This window comes from Bradysia coprophila, unplaced genomic scaffold (assembly GCF_014529535.1).
Source record: "Bradysia coprophila strain Holo2 unplaced genomic scaffold, BU_Bcop_v1 contig_151, whole genome shotgun sequence".
NCBI lineage: Eukaryota > Metazoa > Arthropoda > Insecta > Diptera > Sciaridae > Bradysia > Bradysia coprophila.
The window spans coordinates 898,487-913,187 of NW_023503423.1; the positions used below are offsets into that span (position 1 = coordinate 898,487).

The 14,701-nt window shown below is 36.4% G+C and overlaps 1 protein-coding gene across 27 annotated transcripts in view; it reads left to right on the plus strand.

Annotated features, from left to right (window-relative positions):
* Window positions 1-5,563, plus strand: part of LOC119074306 (tropomyosin-2) — a 30,324-nt gene extending 24,761 nt beyond the window's left edge. For 7 of the 27 annotated variants that reach the window (XM_037180334.1, XM_037180328.1, XM_037180329.1 and 4 more), the window contains one exon: window positions 2,455-3,362. In XM_037180334.1, the coding sequence (XP_037036229.1) occupies window positions 2,455-3,143 (689 nt within the window). In that variant the 3' untranslated portion in view covers window positions 3,144-3,362. Of the gene's footprint in view, window positions 1-528; window positions 1,074-2,454; window positions 3,729-5,383 lie in introns of those variants that run through there. The other 20 variants (XM_037180349.1, XM_037180351.1, XM_037180340.1 and 17 more) reach the window with 4 other exon arrangements.
* The last annotated feature ends 9,138 nt before the right edge of the window (window positions 5,564-14,701 follow it).

The window sequence follows — 14,701 nt, forward strand, 5'->3', positions numbered from 1 at the left end:
TGTAGGGACTTTCCCAAAAAGTGACCGGGAAAAAAAATTTAAAACGTAAAGCGAGCGGATCGCCTTTTTTTAACACAAGAGACTGGACTATTAAGGGATTTTAAGAATTAAATTCTTAAAAATTCTATAAAATTAAGAATTTTCGGAATTTTTGAGAATTTAAACAATTTTCGACAATTAATTTCTTGAAAGAATTTAAGGATTTTGAGCGACAACCTCTCGTTTTGTTAATCGTTTATCGAAGATACAATGAATTTCAACCGAATCGTGACTACGTTTACCACAGCTGTTTAACCAGCTAGTCCACTCAAACCCTCACACTGATTATGCGTGCTTTTTTATGGTTTTGAAGTGTAAGCGCGTGCGAGTTGGCTATAAAAACCATTTTAAAGAAATGAGTGGAACAGCTGCAACAGCTGTGATCAGTTAGACACAAATTTGGTTGGCATGAACTGTATTTTCAATTGTGATCTGATTTTTGATGTTGTTTTTTGATTTCGTTTTTTATTTTATTTTTTACTAATTCAGACGATATGTTGCTTGAACGCGAAAAAAATAAATTACTACAAGAGGAAATGGAGGCGACTCTGCATGATATCCAAAATATGTAATATTTTCCTGCCCAAACAAGAACGAAACACGAGAGAAATTACATTATAAAATTCCCTAATCATTTGTTATAATCATCAAAAATAATTTTTTTTTTTCGCAAAACATCTATTATACATGCCCCCCTTACATTTTTATAATTTATGCTGTAAAGTAAGCAAAAGAAAGCGCAATTCAATATTTTTTTTTATAGAAATTATTTAGTCATTGCCCGCACATCCGCCACCCGGTCGAGTATTCAGTATACTCGTTAAATTACAGGGCTGTGCAAAAGGGTCATAAAGCAAAGAGAGAGAGAAAGAGAGGGAGACAAATCAAATGTTGTCTTAGTTTTGTTTCCTTTATTCGTAGACACATACAGACACACGTTTGCGACGAATACAAACCAACCATTTTACAATTTAATTTTTAATTAACTTTTTGCATTTTCATCGTAAGCCATAATATTTAAGGATATACTTCGAGAGTAAAATTTTTAGCATAATCGTTAGGCATTCGGGAAAGATTCCATTTGTCTTAATTTCGATTTAAAATTTTTATGATTCGTTCCAGCAGAGTTAGATTTGAATTACCCAAACTTATATTATTGTGACATTGACATTCGAATTTGTTTACGATTTTTTCTTTTCTTTCAAAATTTTCTTGTTGATCGAACGGTACATTCCAAGGAAATAAGTGCAGTATTTTTGCCGGCGTTAGTTTGTGTATAAACAAGTATTTCAATGTAACGTAGAAAAGAAGAAAATTTGTGTCATTCCGTTCAACATAATACTGCAAAAGACACACGGTTTGATCATTGTCACAGCACTGCTACTAGCATCAAAACTGAATTGACAGATGTCAAAATTGGAGGCTTTAGTGATAAGAGCTGTCGCGTACTCTTGATTTCCACCTACGGAGAACAGCACTCCGTTTGCTCTCCGTTTGCTCTCCGTTTACTCTTTAAACAATAGAAAGAGGTTGAAGGCAAAACGGAGTGGTTTTTTTGTAAGTGAAAAGCAAGCCTTAGGATTGTATGTTTTAACTCATGGAACGAAAACAAGTCATCTGTCTTTACAAAAGAAACGCAGTGCCTTCTGTGATTTCTTCAGCCTCCGAATATTTTCTATGTTGTTGATAGAAGCTGTGCTGTGTCAAATCTATTTTTTTTTCGAATAGTAATAGAATCGAGATTTTTATTTTGAAAATTTTTTCTTTATATTTTCTGAAGGAAATAATTTAATGTCCAAATGGCCAAGCCATTCTACAGTATAATCAAAAGATAAGAATTCTTGCAACCATACACTGTTTTCAAAGCAGGAAAGATAAATAATTTTAATTTTAAAAATAATTTAGAAAGAAAAAGCTCTGAAAACCCATGAATTTATGATTCCTATTATTCAACATTCTTCCTCAAACATTCGAAGTTTTGTGTTCAGAATATTTATTTTTTTCCTTGCAAAACAATTTTGTTATTTCTTTTTACAAATATACAAATTTGTCTATTTAATTGTAAGATTGAGTTTTTTTTTATTTAAAACAAGTAACACTAAAAATTAGCATGCACATTGTCTTCTCTAAATTGTGAATTTAATTAATTTTTGCATTTCCACAAAATTTACCCCCCATCCGATTGAAATTAATTTAAAAATCCAGCAAAAGTTGTTTATGTGTTTTTTTATATAATAAATCATTTTATTTGACAACTGTATACGTTCGTTGTGTTTTATTTTGAAATTAATTTTCTTTTATCATTTATTCTGCTTCTTTTCTTTCTTTTTTATCCGCCAAACATTTCTTAAAACCGCTTTTGCTTGGCTGACCTGACGCTTTCCATAAATATATAAATTAAACCGAATCGAGCAGACGAATTCATTAAAGAACGCGAACGATACGCCGAAATCGGCGATGATCTCGACTTTGCATTTGTCGAACTCATTCCCGGCGTGACTCCATGCTACAATGACAGACATCCAAAACCACCAACACCAAAATTACCAACACCACCAGCACTGCCGACACCGCCACCAGAAGTGGCAACTGTTGCTGGCGGTGAAGTCGGTGCGGCTCCTGGCGTTGCTGCTGACGGATCTGCTATTATAGTGGACGGTGTTGCGACAGGCGAATCAGGAGCCGCAACTGCTGTTGTTCCGGAACCAGAAGTGCCGAAAGGTCCACCACCACCACCGCCACCATTCGATTACTTCTTGGATCTGCCGGCTGAGGGTGCTGAAGTTCCGTTTGTTAAGAATTATGTTCCACCGCCAGAGCCGACTGCCATTCGCGAAGATGGACAACCAACATGCAATTTCATATCGAGCTTTGCCAGTCATCACGTTGGTGTTGCGTCGGATTGTCCAGCACCAGTAACTGAAGCATCTGCAGTACCAGCAGCAGCAACGACGGAAGCACCATCCGTAGAAGGTGCTCCAGCAGCGACAGAAGGAGCACCAGCTGAAGGTGCTGCACCAACAACAGAAGCAGCACCAGTGGAAGCCGCTCCAGTGACATCGGAAGCAGCACCAGCCGAAGCAGCTCCAGCAGCAACCTCTTAATCTGTTGCATTATACAAAAAAAAAGTTTCATTTTCATTCGCATGTGCTAAGTACTAAGAATCTGCTAATGTCTTCTTAAGCTTAAACTAAAACATTTTGAACATATTTCTTGAGAGCTATACTCAAAAACGCAGTGATTTGAAGTTTTGGCCAGTTCTAATTTAGTTTTGATTTTTCTAAAAAAAAAATGGTTTTCAATCTGCCTATGAATAGGTAAAGGAAAATCCGTATTTTCGATTTCGTTTGCGGAATGCTGCAGAGCTAAGCTAAATATGCAAAATTTTATTAATTTTCCGCTTCAAGTAAAATTGTTTTTATTTTTAATTCAAAATTTCTTTCCACAACAACAACAACAAATACCACTATACAGACGAACTCGTCAGCGAGAAAGAGAAATACAAGGATATTGGAGACGATCTTGATACCGCTTTCGTTGAACTTATTCTCAAGGATTAAGAAAAAGTTGAGATCTTACCGCAACCATGTTGAGATATCCTTTGAAAGTCCATCTGGTATAATGAAATTTATGATTTGGTTCGTTTCATGTATAAAATGTTACAGAAATTGAATATTTTATTATTTTGCTTATTTAAACGAAAAATTTCAATAAAAATCGTAAAGTATTTCCATCATTTCGTTTTTTGTTGATTATTTTATTTTGATTAAAACTATTTTATGAACAAATTGTTTTGGTTTTTATTCGCTCTTTATTTGATTGAATTCTCTGTTATGTATTGTACGAGTTGATGAAGCAGTCGAATTCGAAAGAAACAGGTGCGGTAATCGTCTGGTATACAACAAAACATTTACTTTCATTTTAGTTCCCTTCTCCAGTTGCAAATGTTGCAATTACAAGGCAGCTAATTGTAAAGAATTTTTAAAATCTCGTAGATCCTCTTGTTGCTCGTGAAACCCAAGCTCTGGGTATTGTTCACTTTTCAGACTAAGCTAACAAACAACAACTCAATTATAAATAATTTCTGGTTAAAAGAGTCTATAGTTACTAGTTACCTACTCAATTATGTTAGGTTGTTGTTCCTTGTAGACTGAGAGCCTGAAACAGGGACTATTGTTGGTAAAACAATTTCCCATATTTTCTTGAATTTCGCTAAATTTTCGTATATTTTCCTTAGTTTTCCCAAAAATTATTAATGAAACGAATGGCAACTATGCAGGAAAATGTGTGAAAACTAAGGGGTCTCAATTTGAATATCTCAGTCAATTTGATACAATTGAATGATACAACTTTTATTCACGCCGTCAGTGTGCCCAAAATTTAAATTTCAAGTGAACGAGTCGATGAAAAGGTGAGCCGAAAAATACATTTCAATGCTTCATTGTATGAAAATGATGCTGCGACAGAAAGACTTGCATGAGAAAGATTTTGAATTTCGACTGCACTTACGGCGTGAATTGGAAGGACGTTCGTGCTGGGGAAGTCAAATTTTCGAATTTCTATATTAGTCCATTCGGATTGACCCTCTACGCGATGAAAAACATGAGCAAACACTATCCATCTTTGCACAAAGGCTCTCCGTTTTACCTAAACATCTAGATTTATTTAACTGTAACTGAACAACAGCACTTCAACACTTCGACACTTTTTCTAGAGTTTTTTAGAGTTGTGTGACACACTGTCAAGTTTCAGTCCCCTATTTAAGTCTCCATTCCACTCAACAAAAAGTACTCCGTGAGAGAGCCGTGAGAGAGCGAGCTGTCAAATAAACAAAGGAAAAATTGAAAAAAATCAATTTTGTCTCTCTCACTTTTTTGGTAAGAGGAAACTAAGCATTAGAGTAGTCCGGTGACTGCAAGCATGAGTGATTACATTTTTCGTCTACATGTCGCATATATCCTACATATATATGAGTTTCAGTACTTCAGTACTCATGCTTGAAGTGCGCTGCCAAAGTGTAAATGTTCAACGGCATGTTGTATCAGAAAATTTCCGTTCCTCTAGTAGACATAAGTGACAGCTATCCAACGTAGAACAATTATAGCGAAATTTGGTTAAAAGTTTGAAATTGTGTATGAAACGACGAGTAAATTGTGTAAATAGGAACATCGTAGAACTTCATATTACAACAGGCGACGTTTTCGACAACTATACGGCACCTAGCTATACCGACCCACCCTATAATTCTTTTGATCTAAGTCATTTAATTAGAACTAAACAAAAACATTTTCCTTTTCATCTACTAACCATAACTAACCACTTGACATATTACCTTCATTTTCAGATAGTTTCAATAGAGAACGTGAAAGATATAAGAACATTGCGGCAGACTTGGAAATTAAATACGCCGATCTTTCTGGATATTAGGTGGAAATTAGGAGAAGGAGAGCAATGCAGCACATTTTCAACTTGTTACTAACATTCTAACAATGGGCGATGGCATTCACAATCCTAGTTGATATTTGAAAATCACCGCGTAAATTTTCATGTTAAAATGATGTTGATGAGTTCACTTTTTGTTTTATTTTTTCAACTTAAATTTAAAGACTGTCCGTGCATTATAGTAGAACATTCCATTTCGCGATTAGTTCAATTTTTGTCCCAACAGAACTACATACAAAAAATTGTGAAACTGAACATTTTCATCGTCTTTTGGATGGTGTCCTTGCAGCATAAAAGTGAACTATATCCGAAATGGAACGGTCTGTAAATAGCAGTTAAGAAGATCTTAACTCTATTTCCAATTATACCAAGAGACAATTTTCTCCGATTTCATCTCGGAAACGTGTAATGCATTCACACAGTCCGTTTAAATTCGCTATCACCCACCCCACAATTTACTAAAACTCATATCATCTCCAAATCGATTTTAAACTCAAAGGTCCATCGATCACAAATTTAATTAAAAGACATGAAAATTGGGTAACACTTTGAATAGATTTTTCTCAATGTAACTATGAACTTTCGCATTTATTTTATTCAGCGGAACGGTATGAAGGTTAGAAAGGAAGAAAACGAGGATGTCACACTTTTAGTGAAAAATGTGCTTATGATAACTGATGAGGTTGGCAACATTTCTCGATGCGAAAAATATTATCACTCCAGGGCTTATTTTTGGAATTTTAATTCAGAAAATTCCTAAAAAAAAGTCAGAAATTTTTCAGAATTTTCAGATTTTTGCGGAAATTTTTGGAAAACTGTTCGAAATTTTCAGAATTTTTTCGGAATCAAAATTCTCAAAAAAATTCCATCTCAAGAAATTGTAGCGCCACCAGTCAATTTAAATACATTTTTTAGATGCACATTTTCAACATGGCCACTTCCTGCATATGTTCACTGACAGCGACTTCTTATTCTATTAAAAATCTTTGCAAAAGCAAAAGGCTTTAAAGCTCGTACCAACTAGAGATCAGTAATCAAAGTCACCTTTTCACACCTTTTGCTTACCAACTGTCTGATTTTGATTAATTCGTATCAAATATGAAAACTACAAAATTGTAGCCACCAAAGTGACAGCCTTGAAAAAAAGTTGTCGGACTTCATATTTCTTTTTCTTTTTACATAAAGCCGGCGCATAATCTAGGTACCAGCAAGTTATAGTTGGAATGGGTACATGATTACATGATCAATGATCATTTCCAAGCGGAACACGTTCGTTAAAAAAGGTAGTTGCGTGACTTACGCACAAATTCTGAAAACTTCAAATGAAATCAAAAAAAAAGATTCCATTCATCTATTCAATAAAAATCCTGGCGTCAGGCAGGTCTATGAATTAATTGGCAAAGTTTCTCGAAACAATACTGGATATGTAAAAGTATAAGTTTTGTTTTAACACTGGACTCGTAGATTCACAGGTCTTGTGGTCATTTGTTTCCAATAGGACGCGTAATTTAGAAATGCTAATGTTTTGATACAATTCGTACATCTGTGGCGTATGTTTTTGTTAGAATTTTTAGAAATTTTAGGAAATTTTCATAAATAAATTCAAAAAACTCTTAAATTTCAGGCTGTTAAGGAGTTTTAGAATTTAAATTCTTGAAAATCACAGATTTAAGAATTTTCAAGATCTTTGATCTTTAAAAGAATTTGTAAGAAATGAACAATTAAATTTTCGAATAATAGGCCCTGCCAAATATATTTCAGTTTATTAAAAAGAAAAATGCAACGTAGTTCAAATGATAATAAATAAATAAGAGGGACCGACGACTCCAATTTTTTTTTTAACTGAAAAAGAAATTTCAAAAAATGAGGAGAAATTCGATAAAAATGAGAAGAGATTAGCTTTGAGTGTTGAGCTTTAATTATGTTAGAAATTGCTATTTTGATTGTTTTTATTTTCACATTCCATCGAAGTATATTATAAGTATGCTAAATTTGGCGAACAAAAAGAAAAGAAAACTGCAACTTCCGTAAAACTTAATTAAACTAAAATGATTCGCTTTGCTACGGATTGTTGTTGTTTTTCCGTACACAGTTTTATTATTTCAAAATCAAAGTACTATGTGAAACACAAAAGTGTCTTATCAATACTAATTTTGTGGCAAACTAAAAGCTCCGTAATTTCGATTCATCTTATTGAGACATTGTTCTCGGCTTTGTTTTAAACCTAATTTTTGTACGAATTTCGTTTTATAAAATTAAAAAGGAAAAACATTTCCAAATTCAACAAATGAGTTTTCATTTCATCAGGATCGTCCAGAAATCACGTCCGTTTCCTCAAACACAAGTCGAAAATCAACTAAAATCTTCGAAAACTTTAAAAATTGATAGCAAGTTACGGACCTGTTTTGGACGCAGGCCCGGACTGGCCATACGGTGAATTCGGGGGATTCCCGATGGGCCTTTTGGATTTTTGTATGAGAATTTTTGATTTGTGGGCCTTTTTAAATTGAGTTGCATGGGCTTTTTCGAGCCAGTCCGGTACTGTTTGGACGATTGATTTTATATTGCTCACGAAAGGGCGTGGACCCAAAAACCGACTTACATCTCCAATGTATCCCAGATTGGATGTCTTAGCATATGAGCGAAAAATTACCTCAAATCAACCGACCAAAACAGGTACGTAACTTCATGAGCTCCATGCATTTTTTTACTTCTATTCCTTCACTTATTTACAAGTATAGGTTTGTTCCAATGTCCAAAGTGTCACATTTCTGTCAAATTTGATCCAGATGGACATAGCCTCATCAACGTTTGTATATAATATCCCAACAAAAATCTCTGTGTCACAATTTTATCGAAGAGATTTTTGTTGGGATATCAGTCGTTTTAGAAGTGCTTTTTAGAATGAAATTCGAAAATTTGACGAAATAATGAATATTTGACGAAAATCGAAAATTTAACGAAATTCGAAAATTTGACGAAATTCGAAAATTTGACGAAATTCGAAAATTTGACGAAATTCGAAAATTTGACGAAGAAAGTAACTCTATCTGCAACCATTCAAGAAATAGCTCTAAAACCCTTCTAACTTTCGACATTTTTCACATATGCCAATCTATTCTACTCGTAAAACTCTGAGACTTTGCCGAAGAAAGTAACTATCTATCTCTCATAATCGCAAAAATATTAGTTCTTTCATCCTACGCTCGAGTAGCTCAAAATTTGGTCACTCTGACCACTCTAGCTCAACCGGATCTGCACCAATGTTTCTAATTATTTTTTTGTTCGATTCGTGTTCATTTGATGGGTCTCACGCCTCAGTAGGTTTCAATACAGCTAAGCTACAGCCGAAAACGCGTTCGCGACCCTCGAAAACCACACTCAGAAACCACTTCGAGGCCAATGAAACAAAATTCTGGTTTTTCCTGGAGTAATGGCGTATCACATTTTCATTTTAATGCCCACCCTGAGACTCCTGCAAAATTTCATGGAAATTGGCTGATTAGTTTCCGAGATCGACCGTCGATAGATAGATAGATAGATAGACAGAAACATAAGTTGAAAGATTTTGATTGTTTGGAAAAAGTCAATTTGGTGTATTTTGTATGAAAAGTGACCAATTTCAAAACGATGTATCTCCGGCAATTTTAAACCTACATAGTCGAGTGATAGCTCGTTTTGCTCGTATTTGAAGCGCGAATAAGATAGAATAGGTTTTGTGGGGATATACACTAAAGGGCAGAAACTGAAATGTTCGGCTATACATAGTTGCCGCGTCTCAAAAAAATTTCTTCGTTCTTTTTTTGGAAGTTAGACTGCGTCAAGTCCTCTGCTATCGCTCCGGACATGATATATGAAAAATCGTGCAGGTTATGTCGATCTGGATCAAGTTGAACTGTCAAATTTTTGGTTTACAGTTACTTGGAACAAACATATAGCTTAGATAAATATAAAGGAGTGGAAGCCTCTTGAAAGTGTTGTATACAAGAACTTGAGAAGACAAGCGAAGTTTAAATTTCCGAAGGATTAATGACGATATTGCTACTTTCACGTATCAGTAATAAACTCGTGAACTCCAACTCAATGTGGCTAGCTTACTGCATGTCAGTTATCTATACAGTGCATTGATAAAACATTGATCCGGGCCCGTTTTTAGGGTACTAATCCCAAATTACATGTTCCAATTACACGTGTTTTCTGTTAAGCGATTAAAGTTTGTCGTTAAATATCACTGTGTAAAGTGAGCAGATTTTTTTCCGGAGTAGTCTTTGACTACTCACAAATCAGATCTACGAATTTTCATAGCAAATAATTGGGCTAACTGCAACACCAAGACAGATGGAAGGGTGATGTACAGAACATCAAAAGAAACTGTTTCGACCTCAGATTGCAATAGTGGCCCTAGGCCAGCGTCGTCTGCTTTCTATTGCACTTTTTACATATTGACGCATTCGAACAAGTAATCCGTTTTGACTGGTCCGTCCCGCATAAATCTGATTGATAGGAATGAAGATCAGGGAGCGATAAAGCAGACAAGACAGCAAAGGGACATACAATCAATCTTATAAAACGCCGATCTCATTCACATCAGCCAACTTTCTCCTCGTAACAATACGTCATAAATTTTACCTTGAAAATTCAAACCTTGACTCTGCAAAACATTGTAATATTGGAACCTGATACGGTGGCCAAACATTTCTACATGGTATGTACGAACGATAATATCTTTCTGAAGGAAAATGTCTTCCTGAATGATAATACTGTCCGGTGCGATATTATCGTTCGACAAAACGATCTTATCGTTCAACAAAACGATCTTGTCGCTCAACAAAACGATCTTATCGTTCAACAAAACGATCTTATCGTTCAACAAAACGATCTTGTCGTTCAACAAAACGATCTTGTCGTTCAACAAAACGATCTTATCGTTCAACAAAACGATCTTATCGTTCAACAAAACGATCTTATCGTTCAACAAAACGATGTGGGTTTCGGTTCGTGTCCCACCTGTGCAGCAATTTTTCATTTCAAGTTACATGTCCTCAAGCGCATTACATACCACAACACTGACTCATATAATCCTCTAATGGTCCATTGCGAAAGCGTAACGTTAACCTGTTACAGACGGCTCTCATCTGTTATCGACAAAGACAGTATTAATAAACGACAAGCTATGACTAAAGAGGTCTTATATAGCAAAAAGCATGTTCAAAACAAATGAAGTAAAAGATTTCTGAAATCACTCACTGAAAATCTTCGATCAAATGAAGTAATAGATCAGATAGTAAAACTATTATTATGCTTGCCGTCTAAAGCATAATGAAAGACGATACTGTCGTCTAAAAAACGTTACTACTGTTCAAAAAACGACAGGACGATAATATCGTTCCTGAGGATATTCACCGTGTAGAAATATCGCCTCTCCAACAATTATTTAGAGTCCTCTCAAGTCTCGCGTCTTTTAGGGTAATGACTGGTAATCAATTGATTTATTCGGACGCGGAATCTTAAAATTTTATTCGATTCAAACAAAACAAAAAAATTAGCCAAATTAAAACTTGGAAGAAAGTCGTGTGGAAAGTTATTATGCTAGTAACTAAAATTAGATAACACGGTCACAATTTCTTGTTGTTTATTTTTTTTTCGCAATCTCAGATTACGTTCGTATATAAATCGGGTTCGGAACGTATTTTATATATGACACGACGAATCGGGTATTTATATACTCATGCAGAAAGAACGGTTATTATGAAAATGTATTTTCAAAAGAAAATGAGGGATTCTTTTGAAAACCAGCCTACCGAAATCGGACCGATTTTTAAATAAAATCATTTTTATCTGCCTACACAGGAATTAACACCGCCAAAGACTGTCCCAAGCCAGTTTGAAAAAGAGTGGAGGGAATGAAGTTTAACGAGGACGTAGCAGTAGATAAGATAGGATTAGATAGATCAATCTTAAGGTTGAATGAATCGTGAGCTGGAAGCCGAAAGAATTGGGGTTAAGGGACCAACGTTGAGGTGAAACAACACGATCAGGAAGCCAAAGGATAGATCGATCCCAGAATTCTTATTAGCTACTAGGTTAAGCTTTTAAAGGACGAATAACCTTTTGCTCAGATAGGTTCAAAAGAATGGGCAAAGCTTTATGGAAAAGAATGTTCAAAAAGAGTAACACTACCCCGTCGGGCACTGTGCACTTTGATAGGCACGGTGGTCCCGGAACGTGCAGAAATGTGCGGGTCAGAGCTCGAGGATTACCGGGGGCGAGCAAAGTAAAGCTTTCATACTCACCAACCCGCAGTAGCAAGCGTGGTGTTTTAATGCTAAAAACCTTCAAACGAAGCCATAACGAATTATACATTGCCACATATAATGCCAGAACATTGTCGTCAAGACAAAAAATGCAAGAAATGGAAGAAGAGCTAGAAAAGATAAAATGGGATGTTGTGGGAGTGAGCGAAGTGAGAAAACCTGGAGAGGAATGCCTGAAATTACAATCAGGGCATACATTCTTCTACCGAGGAAGTGACAGTCAGATGCTGATGCACGGTGTCGGATTGTTCATAAACAAGCGGTGGTCGGATCGCATAATTCACACGAAAAGCATATCCGATCGAGTGATATACGTAAGCCTGAAGATAAATAACAGATACAGTGTCAAATTAATTCAGGTTTACGCACCCACGTCCACCCATGATGACGAAGAAGTAGAAAGATTCTATGAAGATGTCGAGAAAGCTCTGGACGAAAACCCTTCACATTACCAATATCTAGTCGGTGATTTCAATGCGAAGCTGGGAAAACGAGAAGAAGACTCCGAAGTTTCTGTTGGTAGTTTTAGCAACGACCAAAGAAATGAGCGTGGAAATACTTTACTCAACTTCTTACAGCAACACAATTTGTACGCAATGAATTCATTTTTTGCAGGAAAGCCTCAACGGAAATGGACTTGGGCTAGTGCAGATGGTGTAACGAAAAATGAGATCGATTACATCATAACTGGCTGTAAGTCAACCGTTAAGAACGTTACGGTCCTAAACAATTTTTCAACCGGTAGTGATCACCGAATGGTTCGTGCAAGAGTCACGTTAAATACCAGATTTCAAAGATCACAACTAGTTCAGAAAAGTGAAAGGATTGACGTACAACGGCTTTACACACAAAATGAAGAATTTGCTACGAAAATGACTGCCGAATTAGATAACGTCAACAATCAATGTGAAACATTGGACGAATTGAATACCAAAATCGTCGATACAATAATGGGTTTCATGAAATCCAAATGCAAATCCGTCAAAGGGAAAGAATCAAAACTCAGCAGAGAAACATTAGACCTGATCGCAAGCAGAGCAGAGTTGGTAAAAAACGGAGGACGAGATTCGGTGGAATACCGGAACCTGTCTAAAAGTATCAACAAAGCAAGGAGATCAGATGAAAGAAAATATAATGTCCAATTGGCTCAAAACATAATTGAAGCTAACTGCAATATGAAAGTCCTACGAAGAAAAATGACAAACGCCAAAAAAGAAATCTTCAAATTACGAGACAAAACAGGAACGATCCAAACGGATCGAAATGCGATATTAAACATTGCAACAGAATTTTATGAGAATTTGTTTTCTTCAGCAAGACGGAAGAGCCCAACGGAAGAAACCGAAGATAGACCAATAATAAGAAACGTGGGATCGGAGGATATGCCCGACATAACTGTTGATGAAGTCAAGGCCGCAGTAGCCGAGATGAAAAACAAAAAGTCTCCCGGAGAAGATGGTGTTCCAGTGGAAGCCATTAAACTGGGTGGAGACTCCTTATTAAAGGCAATCACGGCTTTGTTTAATCAATGTCTCCAATGGGAAGAAGTACCAGAAGCCTGGGAAAATGCGGTAATTACATTGCTGCATAAAAAAGGAGACATAACAAAGCTGGAAAATTACCGACCCATAAGCCTATTGTCAACACTCTACAAGTTGTTTATGAAAATCATTACGAAGAGGAACACTAACAAGTTCGACTTCTACCAACCTGTTGAACAAGCTGCTTTCAGATCTGGTTTCAGCACAAACGACCATTTGCAGGTGATGAGAACGCTTATTGAGAAGTGTCGTGAATACAACATCGACATAGTCTTGCTATTCATAGACTTCGAAAAAGCTTTCGATTCAGTGGAAACATTGTCGATATTGGACGCATTAGACGAATGTAGAGTAGACTCAAGGTACTCCAACACAATTCGATATGTGTACAAAAATGCTACTTCATGTATAAAACTTCATAAGAGCACGGAGAAATTCAGAATTGGCCGAGGTGTAAGGCAGGGTGACACCATTTCACCGAAATTATTCACGGCGATTCTGCAGAGTATTTTTAGGAAGTTAAACTGGAGTAAAATGGGATTAAAGATAAATGGAGATTACCTGAGCAATCTCCGCTTCACTGATGACATTGTACCGATAGCAGCGAATCTAGGTCAGGCTCAGCTTATGCTACAACAGTTAAGTGAAGAGGCGAGCAAAGTTGGCCTCAAGATGAACTTATCGAAAACAAAAGTCATGACCAACATCGGGGACGATAGAGAAATCAAAATTGGTGACACTGTCATTGAACGAGTCGACAGCTATGTATATCTAGGACATAAACTGAAGTTAGGTCTGGACAACCAAACTGCAGAAATAAGACGTAGGATTGGTCTTGCATGGGCAGCGTTCGGAAAACTCAGACTAATTTTCAAAAGCAAAATGAATAATAGTCTGAAACGCAAAGTTTTCGACACTTGTGTCCTTCCAGTGCTTACTTATGGAGCGGAAACGTTAACTTTAACGAAAGCATCCGAAGATAAATTGAGAGTGACACAAAGAGCCATGGAACGGAGTATGCTTGGAATAACACTCAGAGACAGAATGACGAATCAATGGATTCGACAACAAACCAGGGTCGTTGATGTCATGGAAAGAATAGCATCTCTGAAATGGAGCTGGGCGGGACATATTGCAAGAAGGACAGACGAACGTTGGACCAAAAAGATCATGAACTGGCGACCATATAAAAGACGAGCTATAGGTAGACCACCAGAGAGATGGACAAACGGAATTAAGAATATTGCAGGTACAAACTGGCAGCAAATGGCAATGGATCGTACGAAATGGAAAGAAGTTGGAGAGGCCTACATCCAGCAGTGGATAGAAACAGGCTGAAAAAGAAGACACAGGAATTGAACCTTA